Source organism: Alexandromys fortis, unplaced genomic scaffold (assembly GCF_014885135.2).
Source record: "Alexandromys fortis isolate MF-2015 unplaced genomic scaffold, M_Fortis_MF-2015_v1.1 scaffold_254, whole genome shotgun sequence".
Classification (NCBI taxonomy): Eukaryota; Metazoa; Chordata; class Mammalia; order Rodentia; family Cricetidae; genus Alexandromys; species Alexandromys fortis.
In genome coordinates, this window is record NW_026068130.1 from 583348 (window position 1) to 598837 (window position 15490).

At 49.8% G+C, this 15490-nt stretch overlaps 1 protein-coding gene across 2 annotated transcripts in view; it reads right to left on the reverse strand.

Annotated features, from left to right (window-relative positions):
- Farp2 (FERM, ARH/RhoGEF and pleckstrin domain protein 2) overlaps positions 1-15490 on the reverse strand; it is a 110120-nt gene that overhangs the window by 1259 nt on the left and 93371 nt on the right. For both annotated transcript variants that reach the window (XM_050125941.1, XM_050125942.1), the window contains 9 exons: positions 13093-13330; positions 11059-11189; positions 9188-9256; positions 8004-8093; positions 3259-3338; positions 2504-2622; positions 2073-2230; positions 908-1015; positions 505-656 (listed from right to left, as the gene is read on the reverse strand). In XM_050125941.1, the coding sequence (XP_049981898.1) occupies positions 505-656; positions 908-1015; positions 2073-2230; positions 2504-2622; positions 3259-3338; positions 8004-8093; positions 9188-9256; positions 11059-11189; positions 13093-13330 (1145 nt within the window). The remainder of the gene's footprint in view (positions 1-504; positions 657-907; positions 1016-2072; positions 2231-2503; positions 2623-3258; positions 3339-8003; positions 8094-9187; positions 9257-11058; positions 11190-13092; positions 13331-15490) is intronic.

Genomic DNA, 15490 nt, shown 5'->3' on the forward strand with positions numbered 1-15490 from the left:
ACTCACACACTGTTGGTACATGGAGAGAGCCAACCCCACAAAGTTGTCCTCTTGCCTCCACATGAGGACAAGTGGTGCATGTGCCCAAACCCCCCCTACAAGAAAAAAATTTAATAAAAGGAGGGGGGACTGGAGAGATGATTCAGTGGTTAAGAGCACAGGCTGTTCTTCCAAAGGACCTGAGTTCAATCCCAGCACCCACATGGCAGCTCACAACTGTAACTCCAGTTCCAGGGGATCCGACACCCTCCCACAGAAATACATGAGCGCAAAACACCAATGTACATAAAATTAAAAAAAATAAAAAGGATGTCTCCTGAAGTTATACTTTGGTCACTATATGTATGCATATATGTGTATGTACACTAGTGCCCGCATACAAACATGAACATACACTGAAAACAAAACCCTGCAAGCATTATTTGACCCTAGCTTCCTGGGAACTGGGAAGTTTGCCTCTGGCTCTGTTATTAGCAATGAACAAAAGAAGCATCGCAGAATCACCTTTCAAATGTGTACTTGCTCTCAGCCCGGAAGAAGTAGACGTGAGATTTGAATTGGAGCTTGAAAACGTAGTCTTTGTGGATGCTGTCAGCCTCCCTGGGGAGGCTCACACTGTAACCCAGCAGTGGGAGGCTGGCCAGGGGGTAGTCATCCTGGAACAGCACAGGAACAGGGTCACTGGGTGTTGGGATGCAGGTCTGCACTCAGGGCCCATTATTCTGTGGTGCCCCCCAGCCCTTTACTCGCTCCCAGTGGTCCTCCCAAGGAAATGGTAGTTTGTACAGAGGGACCCACAGGTAAGAAAGGCTAGTTCCATTTCCATAGAAAAGGTGCTGTGAGGAGGAGACAGATAAGCAGATGTGCCGTGTCCTCTGTGCCTAGACTCCAGTTAGGCTCAACATACCTGATGGGTTTTATAGAAGAACAAACAGAAGTTGGTAAAGACCACCCAGAGCTTCTGCCAGCCGTTGCTGTTCTTGAACTTTCTCAGCAGATATCCCGAAAGCTGGTTCTGTCGGGAGAAAAGGCAAAAGCACTTTGCTGTCACCATAATCCTTGCTCAGCAGCTGTCACCAGTTTCATGACCCTATGCCTAGCCAGGTCTGCGTGCTCAGCAAGGTTTCTCTGTACACAGAGAACTCCCTCTGTAGACCAGACTGGCCTCAAACTCAAGAGATCTGCCTCTTAAGTGTTGCCAGCACTGCCCAGCTGATGCTTAGCATTTTTTATCAGCATGGTTTGTGCATACTTAAGACCTGACAACAGGATGTTAGTCTGGGAACCGGTGTCCCAGACACTTAAGTGTATGAGACTTCTCTTTCTGATACATAATGAAATTAGTTTCCCGATGAAAGCATACATTTGCAAACCTACACGAGAACAAGATGAGGGTGGCGATGACACCTTGAACCAAGTTTGGAAGATTCTTTGAAATTATTGGGGGAAGGAGGGCATTTAAGTGCAGCACTGGACAAGACCCCGCCAGCCAGCCCAGTGACCTGTCCTGTCTTCTGGGCCTGTGTCAATATGTGCTGCCCAGCTTCCCAAGAGGTCCCCACCTACTTTGATCTGTAGACATCTCAGGTCTCACTATGGACCTGTGCTCTGACCCTCACAGTCTTGAGTTCTCCATAGCCCCGTAGAGTGGGGATGAGGCTATAGAGACCTTAGAGTCGGGCGTGAAGGGAGTAAATCCAGGAATGGGTATGTAGAGGTGTAAGCTGAATAACTTGAGGTTCTGTGAAGCCAAATGTGTACAACCACTAATCCTTGGGAAGCAGGTGAGCATGAGCCCAGGATGGGAAGTGGGAAAGGCTGTGGACCAACCAGGGAGAGTACTGCCCAGGGGCAACATGTGGGCCTTCCAGCAAATTCCACCACTGCTGTCTCTGCCTTGACTGCCCTTACAAGACACCAGGTGACATTTGGTGTGAAGTTCCAAAGAGAGCTTGAGAAGACAGCCCTAAACTGGTTTCTGACAGTGGGGGAGGGAGGCAGGTGGCAGCTGTCTGGGCACCGGTAGAGGAAACTTGCAGAAGGGCTCACGCGTATGCTCATGACAGCCATACCTCAACAGCTGCACTCTGGTCTGCTCTGGACACACTTGTGTTCCGGTACCAGCACACATGCATTGTGGTGTTGGCCCGGTGCTGGCTGTTCCCTTCCAGGGAGCCCCGGGTTCCTCGAACATCTTCCAATTCCTCCAGAGAGACCTCATCGGAAGATCCTGGGGAGAGTTAGCCACACCTGGCACCATGCACCCATGAGGGTCCTCTAGGTTCGGGGAAATAGGCACTTGGTATCCAAGTCAGCAGCCAGACAAAACCATACGGTGCTAGGATAACCCAAGGACTCTGCCACCTGGGCATGGCCACCTGTTTTCCTTGTATGGAAGGGTAGCTCATGGGACCTGACATGCTGGGCAAGATCAGGAAAGCATTTCCAGAAGTTTTTAGAGCTACAGAGGGACTCTCCTGGGGTGTCTTGAATCAAAACTCACTGGGGGTCTGAGTACACACTGGGCCTCCCAGCAGCACTGGGGCTGAGTCGCCAATACTCTTGGCTGCCTGGATTGCGGTGTTGAGGTCCTGCATCCACTTTTCCTTTTCTAGCCGAGTGCTGTAAAGGAGAAAGTCAAGTTAGCAGCCTCTGCCTGGAGTTCTGTCCTTTTGTGTCAGGAGACAGGTCTGGTTTGGGCACCTGCCCATCCCATGGGTCCTGAGAATTGTCAGAAACATGCCTTCTCCAGCCCATTCCTAGGGTGAGCTGGGAGGAGCTGGAGAAGCAGGGCAGCCCTGGGTGCTGGAACTAGTGAGTTTAGCACCAAAAGTCTCAATGCTGAAACACGAGACTGGATTGGGTCATGATTAAGGTGGCAGTTCTTGGTGGAAGAGGACCAGCCAAGACAGATTTCACTGAGCAGGAGCTATACCTGAAGAACTCACTGAACTGGAGAGGAGAAAGCCTGTTTGCTCCTTTGCTGTGGCCCCAAGTTGACTTTCACCATGGTAAGTACTTCCCTTTGCCTGAGGGCTAGCGCTCTGGTGCCATTAGAAGACCAACTGCCAAGAACCCTAGGGCACAGGCACCTTCTCAGAAGCACCATGGTTGGTCTCTTGAAAAACACAAATGTCAGCAATCCTTCCTGCATAACTTGGGAACAGTGGAGTCCCCTGAAGCTCTAGAGGTTGGTACTGAAGTCTGCATCCCTGCAGCAGGCCCTGTTCTCAACTGAATCGTGAAGAAGGCCCTTACCTGGCTGCCACCACGATTGTTTTCTGAGCCGCATAGATGGTGAAGCAATGAGGAACTGACCACTCGTCGCTTTCTTCTACCTGTAGGCAAGAGAAGAGGTGACACCTCATGGGCAAGGAGGATGCTAACAGCCCAAGGCATGTACAAAATGACTAGGTGCAGCTGGCTTGGAAGGCTGTACAATCTAAGACTATTTAACTACAAGGGAAATACAGGGGCACACTTGTGTCCCTACATTCTGGAGCTGCCGCCAAGTGACTGAGGTCTCATTTAGAGACACTGAAATACTCACCGGTGGGTCCAGCACTATTAGCTGAAAATCAAGCAAAGAAGATGTTGAGCATTTTGGAAAATTCATCTGTCAACCTGGCACCAAAATCCCTATCTGAAGCCAAGAAAGCCACTGCATACTGATTTCAACCAAATCATACTGATGATTTGGTGGAATAATTCCAAGATAAAATGTTGCCAAATCAAACCTAAAAGCATATACAAGAAGTGTCCTAGCACCAAGCAAGGTGGATTTAAAGACTGCAAGGATGGGTTTATAACAATGAATTCCTCCTGTCAGAGGTCAGAAATGGTGATTTCTTTACAGACTGAGAACACCTTTGCCGAAAGCCAACACTTCTAATATTGCTGACAGCAAACAGAAGTAAAGATTTCTCTGCAATAGAAGGAAACAGTTTTAACATGACCAAGTTTCTCTCAAGCCGAGAATAACTCCCCCCCCCCCCCCCCCCCCCCCCCCCCCCCCCCCGCCTCTCTGAATAGCTTAGATAAGGACACACACTGGTCCTGAGGACTGCCAGTTACAGATGATCCAAAGAATACACAGTTCCCTATACAGAACCCACAAGACAAAATTCCGTCTCGACAGAAGAGATCTGAATTGGCATCCTGGTGGTCATTTCACAGAGTGTGGTGTCTTCCAAGTTAATATTTAAATTTGTGTGATTTCAGATGAAATGACAATGATATTTTGGAATGTAATCTGCCTAAACGACTCCAGAGTTTACTTGGAGTACTTAAATGCATTTTTAAGAAGTGTGTCATTGTTATGAGTGCACAGCTTTCCATGGGTTCCACTTTTCCATGGGTTCCAGGAGACCCAACTTGAATTGTCAAGCTTGCACGCCAAGCACTTTATCTGAAGAACTGTCTTGCTGGCCCTGTGGGGATAAGGATGGGGTGGGATGTAGTCCCGCACACAGTATCTCTCTCCACTGTGAGTAACACCAGTGGAGTGGAAGGAAGGTCCTACTATAAGGAGAGTGGGAGATGAGGCTGGCACACAGTGCAGGCAGCTTGGAGTTCAGGGAGAACATGGAGGCTTCAACAAATGATGGGGAAAGTGACTCTATGGAGAAAAAAATATGAAATCCTTAAATTACATCTAGCAAATTCTAGACAGACTGGAAAATTAAACTGAAGAGATGGCCCGGCAGTTAAGGGTGCTTGCTGTTCCATCAGGGGACCAAAGTTTGGGTCTCAGCACCCACTTGGACAGCTCACAGTTGTCTAAAACTCCAGCTCCAGGATATCCAACATCCTCTTCTGATATCCAAGGATACCAGTACACATACGTAAATACCCAAACATACATAAAAATACATCTTAAAAAACATTAAAAAGTGCCAATAGGATTGTGTGTGGTGGCACACATCTTTAATCCCCCACTCAGGAGGTGGGCAGAGGCAGGCAATGTCAGTTTGAGGTCAGCCTGTTCTACAAAGTCCTAGGACAACTGGGGCTACTCTGTCAAAACACCCAAAAATAAAAGCCAATACAGTGTTATGTCTAGCCTGAAGGGGCTAAAAATAAAGCTCTCATGGAAAGGTGGGAAGGGCTGACCACAGCAACGAGTCTACAGCATTCCTTCAACAAACGGTTAATCCCACCCTCCACAGTTCAAGGCCATTCCCAAAGAAGACACCTCCACAGGACGGAGTTTGAAGTTTCACTGAATTATAGAGAAACTAAAATAGCTAATTACTGTAAGATAAAAGCATTTGTGGCCTGGGGCTGAGCAGATGGCTCAGTTCAGTAAAATGAGTTCAGATGCCCAGTACCCATGTAAAAAGCTGGGTGTGGCAATGAGCATCTGTAACCCCAGCACTGGAGAGACACAGTCAGATAGACCCCTGGAACCCACTGGCTAGCCAGTCTAGCTACACTGGTGAGTGCTAGGTTCAGTCAGAAACTGTCTCAAAAATAAGGTGGAAAGCAACCTAAAAGAGCCTAATGTTGACCCCTGGGCTATCACACTCATGCACAACCCCCATAGACATGTGCACGCATGCATGCACACAGGCAAACATGCAAACACACACACACACACACACACACCTGTAAAAGTTGACTAGCCAGCTTTGCTATAGAAAGGTTTCCCTACTGTGTAAAAATTGAGACAAAGCAACAGATACACTAAGTGCTTATTTTGCAGAAAACCAAAGTGCCAAGACTAGGGGATGGAGAGTAAAGTAATGGTGCCCTCTCCCCAGGTGGGGAACGCAGAGAGATGACCCTCGTGTATTGTGGGCCAGGGGCACATTTAGAACTCACTGTGAGCAGCTGACTGGTGCTACTGCTGGGCAGCCATGAGCAGAGACACTAAGAGCAACATGTGCTTTGCATGATGGGACCCTGTGAGGATGGACTGGAAGATGTTTGGGAGACAGAAGCTCAATAATGTGGCATACACTCTTGAAAGACCATACTTGGCCTAAAGACAGGTTAGGTTAGGTCCTCTGGAGCTTACTACTGGTCACCAGGCTCCCCTACTGCACCAGTAGTCAGAGACTGTAACAGAGAGCTCAGGGTGAGCTCAGCTTGTAGACGGTGGTAATTGGTGTCACGTCACCACAGCTAAACCTGGAGTGCTGTGGTCACAGTGATATTTAGCTTATAGTTTCATTTTCCCTCATAGGAATGTGTATTTAAAAGTAAACCATCAAACAACCGGGATGACTTCTAGAGGTGGCCCCTGCTAAACCCAGCGAAGTGGAGTCACATATTACAAACATATGTTTCAAGGCTGAGCAGAGTAGAATCAGTGAGAAAGGAACCTTGCATGATGCTGCAGCAGTAGAACCTGCATGACGCTGCAACAGAACCTGGCAAGACACTGCAGCAGTAGAACCCGCATGATGCTGCAGCAGTAGACCCTCGCATGATGCTGCAGCAGTAGACCCTCGCATGATGCTGCAGCAGTAGAACCCGCATGATGCTGCAGCAGTAGACCCTCGCATGACGCTGCAGCAGTAGAACCCGCATGATACTACAGGAGTAGACCCTCGCATGACGCTGCAGCAGTAGAACCCGCATAATACAACAGGAGTAGACCCTCGCATGATGCTGCAGCAGTAGATACCACCTCAAGGAGCAGTATGAGGGCCAACAGATGACCACAGCGCTAAGATGTCTGGAACCACATACGGCATTGTCCTTGCCTTCAGTGTCTCCAGGACACGTTTCAGGCCAGGTTCCAGGGCCTACATGAAGAGAACACAGCCTCTAGAGTAGTGGTTCTCAACCTTCCTAATGCTGCGGCCCTTTAGTACAGTTCCTCATGTTGTAATGACCACCAGCCATAAAATGATTTTCGTTGCTACGTCATAACTGTAATTTTGCTACTGTTATGAAGTATAATGTAAATACCTGTCTTTTCCAATATCTTAGGCGACCCCTGTTAAGAGTTGGTTGAGCCCAAAGGGGTTGCAACCCATAGTTTAAAAAGCACTTGCTGCTCTAGTCTTCCTGACTCTCTATGACTTTAAATAGGGTTTTCTTTTTCTAAAATTTGTTTTGAGATTTATTTCCTTTTAGTTTATGTATATGGCAGTTTTACCTGCATGAATATCTGCATGCCATGTGCATGCAGTGCCTACCCACCTAGACAATAAGACAGTGTTGATCCCCTGGAATTGGCATTACAGACAGTTGTGAGCTGCCATGTGTATGCTGGGAATCAAACCTGGGTCCTATGGGAGAGCAGTCAGTGCTCTTAAGTGCTGAGCCATCTCCAGCGTTTATCTTTTAAATATGTATTATTTTTATGTGTGTGTCTGTGTCCATGTGAAGGTGCTCACAGATGGCATTGAGTCACGTGGTGCCTGAGCTGCAGGCTGGCATGGGTGCTGGGAACCACACCTGTGTCCTCTAAGGGCAGTAAGCACTCCTAACCGCCCGCCCTCTCTGCAGCTCTTAAACAGGTTTGTATTAACCTCCAAAGGCAGATCTGATAGCCTGGATTATGTTAAAGCCCAGTGGTTATCCCATGTCGGACATCCTGGTGGGCACACATGCAGGGTGTACAGAAAGTTCACGGCGGCAGCAGCGGTGGCTCAAGCCCCAGGCAGCGCTGTATCAGGCACAGTCAGTGACCACAGCCTGTGTCTGTCCAAGGAATGGTTGTTCCTGGGTGAGTATCATAACTACACGGTATCTGGAAACAGCTGATACCAAAACCCGCTCCAAGTTGTCGGCAAAATAGGTGAATACTGTCGAGTGCTAAAGGAGACTGACCTAGAAAGCTGTCCATGGGTGGAATACGGGGCAGTCTGGGGTCAGGGAGAACAGTAGCCATGAGGAAGAGCGACAACAGTCCAGCATATTCCCTCAACACCAGGTGGCCTGCTCACCCCTGAAAACAGCCTCAGACTTGCTGCTGTATGAGGGAGGTGGGGCAGAAGCCCAGCCCAGCACCTAAAAACCAAACCTCAGGTAAGCATGGTACCACTCACCAGCATACCGCGCAGAGGGAGGAAGCCACGGATCCGGAACTGACTGGCCCCGGTGACACTTTTGCTTGTGTATAGCAGCATATCTGAGAACTGAGGGATGGAAAGATGCAGACAAGGGACAAAGCTTCAGTGTCAGTATAGTTAGACTCGAGCTACAGCCAGCCATGGTGTGTTTACCAGATCTACAGCCAGCCATGGTGTGATTACCAGATCTGCAGACAGCCATGTGTGTTTACCAGATCTACAGACAGCCATGGTGTGTTTACCAGATCTACAGACAGCCATGTGTGTGTTTACCAGATCTACAGACAGCCATGGTGTGTTTACCAGATCTGCAGACAGCCATGTGTGTGTTTACCAGATCTACAGACAGCCATGTGTGTTTACCAGATCTACAGACAGCCATGGTGTGTTTATCAGATCTACAGACAGCCATGGTGTGTTTACCAGATCTACAGGAGTTATTGGAAATTATTGGGGGAAAAGTTTGTTCCTTTGATCCTTTTCGACCAGATATATGCAGTAGTCACATGAGCTAGCAGAACTGGGGGCCAGTCACCAGTCTCCTCTGGTCTGGCCTAGCTGGTAGAAGCAGCCAGGAGCTCTAGCTGGTGCAGCCAGTTGGCTCCTTCCCTGTGTGGATCAAGTCTGGGGCACTTGGAAAAGAAACCTGGTAAGGCTGGGTGGTGGCGGCGCACACGTTTAATCCCAGCACTCGGGAGGCAGAGGCAGGCGGATCTCTGTGAGTTCGAGGCCAGCCTGGTTTAGAGAATGAGTTCCAGGACAGCCAGGGCTACACAGAGAAAGCTTGTCTTAAAACCACCACCATCCCCAAAAGGAAGAAAGAAAGAAACCTGGTAAGATGAGGATACATGGCCAGGTCCTCTGTACCCAAGTTTCTGGGAAGCACTGAAGGCCCCTGGCTGCCACTAGGCTAGCCACATGGACATCTCCGTGTTAGCCTTGCTTGCCCTCCCAGAACGTGGACTAGGAACAAACAGGCAGCGCGGGCAAAGTGGCTGCTTCCTATTGCTCACTCTTGAGAGACCGCCTGAGTTCCCAGGTGCCTGAGCTGCCATCCCAGGGACGGAGCTAGCAGGCAGCGGGCCAACTTTCCTGACAGACTTTACCCGCCAATTCTTCCCAGAGTGGACATGCAGTTCGGGGCACAGTGGGAAACATACCAGGAAAAACATCCTCTGCTGCAGGCCCTTCTTGGTGAGCTTGTGAAGGCAGCCCTCACGAATGAACTCCTGAAAGACAACCAGGTTCCTGTGAGCAGGGATGCAAGAGACACGCGGTAGCTGGGGCAAAGGTCATGGGAGCCAACAGTAACCACAGCATACGTGTGAGGGTCAGAAGACAACTATCAGTACTGGCTCTCTCCTGCCACTTTGTGGGCTATGGGATTAAACCAGGGTGCCAGGCCTATACCACACCCCTTCCTGCTAAGCCATTTTGCCAGCCTCTCTGGCTTCTTTAAGCCCTGCTGAGTGGCAGCCCTCTGAGAGTCACCCTACTCTACCCTAGTTACCCACGTCCTATCCTGGTACCAACCTGGTCCCAGTCATCTACCTGCCCTGAGACGTGGGAACCAAGAGGTACTCGCTAGTGGAGAGACACTGGGAAACGAGGTCATCAAGAGTCCATCTGAGTTCCGCTGTGGGAAAGGCCAGGCAGAGGCAGGTTTGAGAAGAGACAGTCTCCGCCAACACTGGGTGGATACAGTTCGCTACCCTGCACTGGAATACTGAATAAAGGCCACAAAGGCTCAGAAAGTCAAGAAGCCAAGCATGGTGGCACAAGCCTTTAATCCCTGTACTTAGGAAGCAGGGGTATGAGGATCTCTATGAGTTTGTGGCCAGCCTGGTCGACAAACTTATAGCCAGACCAACCAAGGCTATAAAGTGAGAACAGGAGCCCATCCACCAAGGCACACAGAGGAACAACACACTTATTGACATAAGATGAAAACAGCCCTAGTGAGATTTTCCCCTAGGAGACAGGAACGTGAACTTCTGTAGTGGTTAGCACTTAGTAGGGCTAGTTACTAAGCTTGCTTGCTCTTTGCGTCAGCGGTACTGAGTCAAGAGCAAAGCATCTAGTACACAGGCAAGAGACACGCCAACTCATGCGATGGAACTGAAAGTCCAGAAAGAAGCCCACACATCTATGGGGCTTCCTAATTTTCATAAGGAGGACCAGACAATTCAACAAATGTGCCAGGGTAGCTGATATGTGTGCAAAGGAATAACACTGGACTAACTGGGCCAGAAGGCTGGGCATGCGGCTCAGCCGGTGCGTACTCGGCAAGCAGGTTCCATCCCCGCTACCACATAAGCCAAGTGCAGTGGCGCACACCGCAGTCCCATCAGTCAGGAGGTACAGGTAGCAGGACAGAAGGAACAGAAGTTCAGGGTCATCCTTAAATACACAGCGAATTTGAGGTCAGCCTGGGTTACATAAGACCCTATCAAAGGGAAAAGATAAGAAAAACTCTTAGAAGAAAACCTATAGGTGACAAACTGGGTTAGGACACATCTTCTGGTATATGATACCTAAGGCATGAGCAACTAAAGAGGACTTGAGGGTCATTAAAATGAAAAGTTTTAGTAGTATAAATGACAGAAAGACAAAGCCAGAGAAGGGGAGAAAATCCCTCACGTACGATCCTGTTGCTTCCCATCTCAGATTCTGAGATGAAATCTCGCGATGCAGCTAAATGGGCCTCAAAATCCACAGCCTGCAGCCCAGCCCCGAGTGTGGGATTCGGATGTGAGCCACCATTCCTGCTATTGTGCCGTCTCGAGGCGTTTCTCCCAGTACCTGTGGGGGGCTCTTCTGTGCTCCCTGCTACCAGAACGGGGACCGACAACTAATGGGTCTTGGGGTTTCTTTCTGGGAAAATGTCCCCAATTGGTGATGATGTCTACATTAACTGTGAGTGCATGCAAAGTCACTGGATTACGAACTTTAAAAGGGCAAGTCTTATGCTACATTAGTAAAATTCAATTAAAGAACAGGCATAAAATCTTTCCCAGGTATGGCCACTCACCCTTCCAGGAGCAATGAGGTTTTCTACACCAACCAGGTCCCGCTGTAGCTCCGTCAGCTTCTGGAGGTTTTCTAGCCGGGTGAGGCTGTGCTGGAGCCCGGTGGTCACTTCTGTGATGGCCTTCAGTGCCTCTGTGTGAAGAGGTCCCCCAGTTCAAACCCTGAACAAGACCCCCAGTCTCTGCCTTGTGGAAGAGCCAGTATTTTCTAGGGTGCCTTTAGCTGGAGGCACTGCAGACTCCTTGCAGGGCTCTGGCCCACTGGCACAAGCTCCTGTCCAAGTTCAGTCCCTGCAGAACCCAAGGGGGTCAGGGGTCACCGGCCAATGCTATGCCTTAACGGGGCAGGTTCGGGAAGCAGTGCAAAGCACTGTTAGTCCCTGAAGGAAATCCTTCAATGTCTGAAGTGACTTACTTCTTTCTGGTAAGACGCTCACCTGAAGCAAATGTAAGACATCAATAAACAGGAAGACGCTCACTAAGATGAATGTGAACTCGACACCAGCCCTGAGGAGGCCACACTGGATGGAAGCAGGTGCTCACCTAGTCCTGCCCTCTGCTGTCCCTAGCACAGCGACCTCTCTTACCTGCCAGACCACTAATGGGAACTGTTCTCATCTCTTTTAGAAGGGATTTTATTTTTTTTGTGTATATGTGTTTGTGTGGTTGTACGTGACTGTGTACACACCGACTGCAGAAACCCTCAGAGCGTAGACAAGAGCACTGGATCCCTTGGAGCTGGAGTTACAGGAGACGTACGCCTCCTGACATGGATGCTGGGAACCAAATCCGGGCCCTCTGCAAGAGCAGTGAATGCTCTTAAGCACGGAGCCATTTCTCCGGCTGCCCAACTGCAGCGCCTCCCTTGTGGATCCCCCTCTGCGAGCATCTGACAAAGTCTGCAGCCCCCACACTGCCTTATCCTCAGACCCACCCTGACAGGCACTTCATGGAACCAAGGACAGCTAGTGTTCTTTATAGGGTGCTTGTGGCTTTCAGAAGCACAAGCCAACCAAGAGAGGAACACACCCGGAATTTATCATCCTTGACAATCATAAACAGATCCTTCTATAACTGCTCTGCAGACGGCACTGACGACATCAGGGAGAGCCTGAGCAATGACCACAGCCTCACACGAGCCATGGCAGCTGCTGTCTGCAGACTCTGGGCATCTGCATTCCCTTGCTCTGCCTCTGCAAACGTGGGGGCTGGAGAGATAGGTCAGTGGTTGGGATCGCTGACCCCACCCCCATATAGAGAGGACCCAGGTTCATTTCCCGCACCCACATGGCATCTCATAAACCCTCCGTAACTCCGGCTCCCGAGGACTTCAGTGACTCTGCTACCTGGAATTCCAGTGACCCTCCTGCCTGTACTTCAGGCATCCTCCTGCCTGGGCTGCAGTGGCCCTCTTTTCTGGGCTGCAGTGACCCATTTTTCCTGGGCTCTTTCGAGGACTCCATGGACCCTCCTGCATGGACTCCAATCGTCCTTCTGCCTCAACCTTCCAAGTAGCTAGGATCACATTACATCCGTGGGCCACCACTCCCAACTAATTATATTTTAACAATTTCAGTCATTTATAGACACAATCTTCTTGTACTAAACTGATGCTATAACTAAAATTTCTATTTGTAAATGACAAGATTTAGACTTTATTCTTTTGTCCCTTTAATAAATAGAAAATTACGATTCACATAGGTCAGAAACTTCCAACAGGCTGCTTGGCTCAAACATTTGCTAAGTCTTAGAGTCAAGTCTTCCAGGCCAGAAACACCCACATAAAGAGGTCATTCTAGGATATGCCCCATCCCCCAGCGCCCTTGCGTGAGAGACCTTGACAGCAGGAGGCCACCTTGGTTACAGTACCCCACTCCACGGAAGGGGACCGGTTCAGCCTGGAACCCGCTTCCCTGAAGCAGCTGGGCAAAAGCCAACAGCCAGCAGTGAGCGCCTGGGCTGGCAGCTGCTCCGGGCAGAGCCAGTGGTGTCTAACACCGCGCGTGCTGCCCTCAGGGTGGCAAGGCCTCACTCACCGTGGCAGTCGGCATAGTCCCGGTGCCCAGGGGCATAGTGAGCACACAGGCGGCTCAGCAGCAGGCGGTAGTGTACCAGCCTCTGCACGGGCTTCAGGAGGAAGGTGTTGAGAGGCAGGTAGCAGACCTTCTGGAGCTCGAACTCTTTGTAGGCGGCCTCCAGCTTCTTGCAGTGTTTTGTGGCCTTTTCCAGTTCTGTTAGGACCTCGTCGTGTCTTTGGAAGTAGCTGGTAAACTCCTGTCGAGACACCAAAGGACAACACTTGGGTGGAGAGGCATGATGGTAAGCCTGGCCGGCCCGGTTCGGCAGCTCGTCCACCGTGGACTGGGGATGCTGGAAATGCTGACAGGGCGTAACAGGGATGTGCAGTGTGGTAGGTACAAGCCAGAGTTTCTCTGTCTCCCCATTTCCCCATTTTAGACTCTATCCCAGTGTGTACCTCACTCCGTTCCCAGGGGCCAGGGCTCCTCCTCAGATGGTCCTCACCATGACCACTGCTGACTGATCCCTCCCTACCTTTCCTCCATTTATGGATAAAGAATGACCCTCAAAGGCTAGGAGAGCCAGAGCTCACCTTATGGGACACACTGAGTACCAGGCAAGAATGAAACTCCATTTGAGCTCTGCCCAGGTTCAGTGCTGGAGAGAGGGAGCAACCATGCTTTGGAAAACTGCCCTGAGAACTATTCTGAAGGATCGCTGTGTGGAGGGGCAGGCTACTGGAAAGGCAGCAGTGGGTGGAGGGGATTCTGTTTTAGGCACAGAGTCTGGGGAGAATTCTGTACTAGATAAAAGCATGGTTCTAGGGGGACCCTGCTGAGGGCAGTGTTATGCTGAAAATGCCTGTATTGAGGCTTGCTTCTCTAAAAAAATTACTGCTCTGAGGGCGGCTGCTTTCCTGGGAGCCTGATTCAGAGGGCTCTGTCCCAAGGGTAAGTGTGTTAGAGAAAGATATTCTGAAAAAACCTGATTCTGAGGGGCATTGTTTAGTTGGTAAGCTGGCTAGGGAAATGTTTTGGAAGAATGATACTCCCAGAGGAACCTGCTCTGTGGGAAACATGGCTTTGAGTAGCCAGGCAGTGGTGGCACACACCTCTAATCCCAGCACTTGGGAAACAGAGACAGGTGGATCTCTGAGTTCAATGCCAGCCTGGTCTACAAAGTGAGTTCCAGGAGAGCCAGTTACACAGAGAAACCCTGTCTCAAAAAACCGAAAACCAACCAAACAAACCAAAAAAGAAAAGTGAAAAAGAAAGAAATTACGTTATGAGAAATACTGTTCCGGAGGGAAAGGTGTTCTGAAGGATACCCTGCTGTGGGGACCCCATTCAGAGCAAAACACTGCAAACAGGAATCCTACTCTGAAGGAACTTATTTCTGAGGCGTGATGTTCTGAGGGAGGGGGAAAAGATAATCATATTGAGGGGAATGCTATTCTGAGGAGACCCCCTTTCCTGGGGAAAGCCTTATCTCCTTCTCCTGACCCTGGCTCTTCCCAAGTACTGGGGCAAAGGGTGTACACCACCATGCCCTCTCAGAAGGGGGCGCCAGATCCACCGGAACTCCAGTTACAGGTGGTTGTGAGACACGATGTGGGTGATGTGGGTGCTGGAAACCCAGCCCAGGTCCTCTGTAGGTACTATGAGAACTCTGACCACTGGGCTGTCTCTCTGGCCTGGGATGTTGTCCTGAGAGCGCTGCATTGGAACTTAATTCTGAGAACATCATTCTGAGAGGAAACACCCTTCTAGAAGAACACTGTTCTATGGAATTCTCTTCTGAGGGGAACCATGTTTAGAAAACAGCTGTTCTGAGGTGGCGAGGCCACTCGAGGGAAATACTATTTCAGTATTGAGCAAGCCCCTCCTGAAACCATGTTCTGAGGAAAACGTTCTCTTTTCTTTGAGAGGCCTTTGTTTTAAGCACATCTTCGTTGGTAAAATCTTGTTCGGGGACTTTGTTTCGAGGGAACCCTTGCTAGGAATTATACTCTGAAGGAACCCTGCTCTAAGAACGTGTGTTCTTAGGCTCTTGTGAGTCCTAGCATTCTAGGGGAACCACGTTCTGAGGAGACCCCCGTTCTGAAGGAAACCCCTCCCGGGAAAGCCCTGAGACAGGCTGTGTGTTTACTGGGACACTGTTCTGAGGAACACCGTCAAGACAACACTGCTATTAAATGTACAGTGTTGTTCAGGGAACAGTTTTGAAAAGTCCTGAGTGGAGCATTTGGGCGACAGGAACCCTCTCCTCAGGGGGCCCTGCTGTGGATAACAGTGAGATGAGCTTGTTCTTGGGAAGGCTGCTGTGGTGGGGACACTGTTGCAAGAACAACAGACATATTTCCATAACAGATTTACTCTAAGCCTGGAGTTCCCGCACAAACCCGCCATACCGTAC